At 40.6% G+C, this 4,721-nt stretch overlaps 1 protein-coding gene across 1 annotated transcript; it reads left to right on the top strand.

Moving 5' to 3' along the window:
* Positions 1-2,187: 2,187 nt before the first annotated feature.
* Positions 2,188-4,347, top strand: LOC118754121 (the record flags this gene model as incomplete). The annotated part of the gene is made up of 1 exon (XM_036488980.1): positions 2,188-4,347. A coding segment is annotated over exon 1 (2,160 nt), but the record flags the coding sequence as incomplete, so codon positions are not given.
* Between the last annotated feature and the right edge of the window lie 374 nt (positions 4,348-4,721).

Here is a 4,721-nt window from a genome sequence, read left to right as displayed (position 1 = left end):
AAGTATTTAAACGCACAGATACCTACAAATAAAACGACCTTTGATTTCACTGTACTAAAACCACTGTGTCTTTTATTTATTCTTATTTTTCGTTACATCAACTTTACGCTGGTGCGCTCCATCTTCGTGCGACGCCACCTGCGAAAATATTGGTCTTCGAGCCTAAAAAGTAACCAAATTATACAGTCCACATAGCATCACATCTGAGTATTTCAACTGCCTCAACCGATCGCCACAGTTTTCCACATTGGTCACAACAGCATCACGTTCGTCTACGTCTACGACAACCTGAGTTTTTTCGCACCACAACCAACGTGCCACAAGAGCTATATCAAGCGTTTTTTCTTCGGCTTACTACACAAGCAGAGTTTTTTGGTTCATCGCTTAACCGGCTGTTCATCAAATCAACGTTTTGTATTGCATCACAGCATCACGTTTGCATCACAGCACCACTAGTGTCAGCAACACATTTTTTTAATAAACCAGCATATCGCACTACACGGCATATAACAACACATTAAGGTACGTGGTTGAATTTCATTGCACTTGTGTGTGTATGAATCTTAACAAAAAAAAAAAAAACGCGCGTGATTATTTTGTAAAAATAAAAAGGGGAGAAAACTCAGTGCTTAATATTTTTCCGAAAATAAAAAAATATAACATTTTCACGTTTATTGGTGTATCGGCTAACATTAACGAATTGCGCGAACGTCCATTTTGATTCTTGATATGGTGTTGTTTGTGTAAAAATACCAGTCGCATTTACCGAAGCACAAGATTGATAAAATTTATTATTTTCTTGCAAAGCACAGAATTTAGTTTTTTCTCATTTTACTGGCTTTCACTTTTATTTGCATTTTATTAATCGCGTAACTTCAAGTATAGTTTGCGAAACTCCTTTGGTTTCTTTTCAAATTGCACTTGTCTATTATTAGTGGCGCGCTTGTACATATAGCTGATCACTTCACTGGGTAGTTTCCCCCATTTATTTGTTTGTTGCACAAAATCACAGCCGCGCTTGAACAAACAAAATTTTTTCATTAGAAATTTTAAATAAATTGCATATTGTGGATTCTAATTAGTTACACACGTACATCACATTTTTTATAAGTTGGGTGGCGAGTGACTTGCACATTTCTTTTGCATATACGCATATATACGTAATTACGTACTCAACAGTTTCACTTGGCTGGAAAATAAATAAGTCATTACTTAAATATACAAATTATCTTTTGTTGTTCTTATAAGAACTGGGCTTATTTCGGGCTAAGCGGTTAGTAGCAATATTTTCCTACAAATCGGCGTTTTCTATTACTACAGACAAATTTCTTTTCTTGCGTCCAATTGAGTGGTCTTTGGTTGCCAAAAATGGATACCTTTATTCGTCAGGCAGATTCAGTAGCAGAATTTGAATCTGACTACAACTCTATGCAGCCATCAGAGCACACAAAACACTCCTTAACTTTCCAAAAGGATGAATTAAAGGCTCTGTGGGAAAAGGTAAAGGGGTCTTATGATGAGCTTTGCGCATCAAAAGAGCTCTAAACCAAAGACCTGGCATCGGTTAAAAAGAAGTATAAAAGCACGTACTTCAGTTTTTTGCGGTGCCAAGCAGCAATCGCTGATCTTTCAGAGCAACTCGCAAATACTGAAAAGGAAAGCGAATACAAGTCAGGTCGCGAGCTTAATATTCATCTCCCTCCTTGTGACACAGACATTTTTAAAGGAGATTATCTTTCGTGGCCATCGTTTAGGGATATGTTTACGGCCATATACATTCTAAATAAGCGCCTTACCCCAGTTGAGAAGGTGTATCACCTCCGGCAAAAAACCCAAGGGGAGGCCAAGGAAATAGTGCAGAGATCCCCATTAACCAACGATGGCTTTGGTGCGGCCTGGAATAATCTATGTGACAGGTACGAAAATAAACGTATCCTGGTCAATGCTCAATTAAAGGTATTATTAAGGTATTATTTAAACGCAGTTGAGAGTGAATGCGGTAGCTCCATCAAGAAACTGCAACGCGACATTAATAATTGCATCTCGTCGCTTCAGTGTCATCAGATTGATGTTTCAAATTGGGATGCAATATTCACATATTTGTGTTAGACAAAACTGCCAGAAACGACACTGGCACTATGGGAGCAAACCATAGAAAATAAAACTGAGATTTCTAAATGGGTAGATATGGATAAATTCCTATCCAATCGGTTTCAAACACTGGAAACCGTCACAGGTCTCAGGGGAGATATAGCTTCGAAACCTAAACCACCAAGCTCTCGGACTTCTGCAGAGACACCTGCAAAAAAGCTTGGCGCCTTTCAAGCCAGTGTAGCAAAGGCGACATGTAAAATGTGCAACAGCAATGTACACAAGCTATCTAAGTGCGACAGATTTTTGCGTCTAAAGCCGACGGAGCGAGTAGATTACGTGAAGAGCATTCGCAGTTGCTTGAATTGTCTATCTGCTGGGCACACAGTCTCAAGATGTACCAGCTCATTTAACTGCAGAACTAGTCATTCGAGACATCACAAGTTGCTCCATATGCCAATTCAGCCAAGAGCAACAACTGATCCATCGGGTAACGTAGAATCGACTCCAAACCAGGCTCAATCAAGACGCGAGTCTGAAAAAGGAGACATCAAATCGGTTACAAATGTAAATTCTTGTTACGCAAATACAAGTAAAGGAGTTTTGTTAGGAACAGCACGCGTAAACATACACTATAATGGTATACATTTTTCGGCTAGAGCGCTTATAGATTCTGGTTCTGAGTGCTCGTTCATTACTGAGAGACTCAAACGGAGAATCAGCATGCCATCAAAACGCTTGCATGCCCAAGTTTCGGGCATCAATAACTCTGTATCTGCGCAGGTAAAAGAAGCGTTTGCTATTCAACTTCGGTCTCCCACAGACCCGTTAATTAATATAGAAGCAATCGTGCTGGTTTTACCACAATTAACCGGGGATCTTCCGCCTTGTCAGATAAGCGCAATGATGCGGCAATCGTTCCCAGACTTGGTCTTGGCGGACAAAAGATTCTTCGTCAATGAGCCAGTTGACCTTGTCTTAGGAGGAGATATTTACCCGCAAATAATTTTAAGCGGAATGAGGAAGAACGTATTAAATACGCTTCTCGCCCAAGAGACCGTGTTCGGTTGGATATTGACTGGTCGCGCGGGTTCAGTCAGTCCAACCAACAATATCGTATCGTATTTTAACGAAGTCACGTTGGACAAGCAGCTAGCTGCATTTTGGGAGCTGGAGGATGTCCCAAAGAAAAAAGGCATCAACGAAGATGATAAATACTGCGAAGAGCTCTTCAAAGCAACTACGACACGCAATACAGATGGAAAATACATTGTGTCTCTACCTTTTAAACGGGATTTTCCGAAAAATGTGTGCTTAGGACCTTCGCTGAAAAGTGCATGCTCTCAGTTCTACCGGAACGAGACGCGACTAGCGAAAATACCTGTCCTTCAAACAGAGTACAACCGGGTTGTATCTGAATACGAGTCACTAGCACATATGTCAAAAATTAATAAAAACATCTCACCAGATTCAACGGACTGCTATTTTTTACCTCACCACGCCGTTTTAAAGGAAGAAAGCACCACTACAAAGGTCAGGGTTGTACTCAACGCATCATGCCCAACCGCTAATGGCATGAGTTTGAATGATGTCCTTCTTCCAGGCCCAGTACTTCAGGCCGATTTACCCATTCTTATACTACGTTGGAGACTGTACAAATACGTATTCAACAGCGATATAGAAAAGATGTATCGACAAATTTGGGTAAATCAAAATCAAACAAAATATCAGCGAATAGTTTTCCGTAATTGCCCAAAAGATCCGATCAGTTTGTACGAATTAAAAACCGTGACTTTTGGCATAAACTGTGCTCCTTACCTTGCGATAAGGACATTACACCAGCTTGCTGATGATGTGGAGAGCTCTCATCCAATCACATCTGACATTTTGCGAAAATGTATGTATGTTGACGACGTACTCGCCGGGGGACATAGCGTCGAAGCCGCGATAAGAGCTCGAGAAGAGATATCACAGGTGCTAAATTCAGCCGGGTTTCCATTACGAAAATGGACTTCAAACTCTAGCAAAATACTTCAAGGAATACCAAAAGGTCATTTACTTAGTAAAGATTTCTTAGAGTTTGAAGATACCAGTGCAGTAAAGGCTTTGGGCATCAGATGGAACGCCCATTCCGATTACTTCTACTTTATAGCGAAACCAATTGAAAATAGTAGCATTATTACAAAGAGGGCAATACTTTCAGCCATCGCTTGCGCCGGTTATAATCGTCGCCAAGATCATTATGCAGAATATTTGGTTAGAAGGAACAGGTTGGGTTGAAACCGTATCTCCAAATACCTGGGATCGTTGGCAAGCATTTACGCATGATTACGCGGAATTAAACAACATCCGCATACCAAGATGGGTATATTTCACGCAAACCGATAATGTAGAAATACATGGCTTTAGCGATGCTTCGGAAAAGGCATACGTTGCGACAGTTTTTCTAAGGGTTCAGACTGAGGATAAAGTTTTCGTCAACCTACTTATGGCAAAAAAAAGGGTACCGCCGGTCAAAACAATATCTTTGCCCCGATTGGAGTTGTGTGGTGCAGTGTTACTGGCCGAAACAATTGAAACTGTCGTTGAAAACCTTAGCCTTGCTCATTTGAAGGTGAATTTGATGACGG

This window comes from Rhagoletis pomonella, unplaced genomic scaffold, assembly GCF_013731165.1.
Source record: "Rhagoletis pomonella isolate Grant_MI unplaced genomic scaffold, Rhpom_1.0 Rhpom_scaffold_03416, whole genome shotgun sequence".
Lineage (NCBI taxonomy): Eukaryota > Metazoa > Arthropoda > Insecta > Diptera > Tephritidae > Rhagoletis > Rhagoletis pomonella.
Note: the sequence above shows the minus strand (reverse complement) of the source record. Positions and strands in the feature narration are given on the sequence as shown.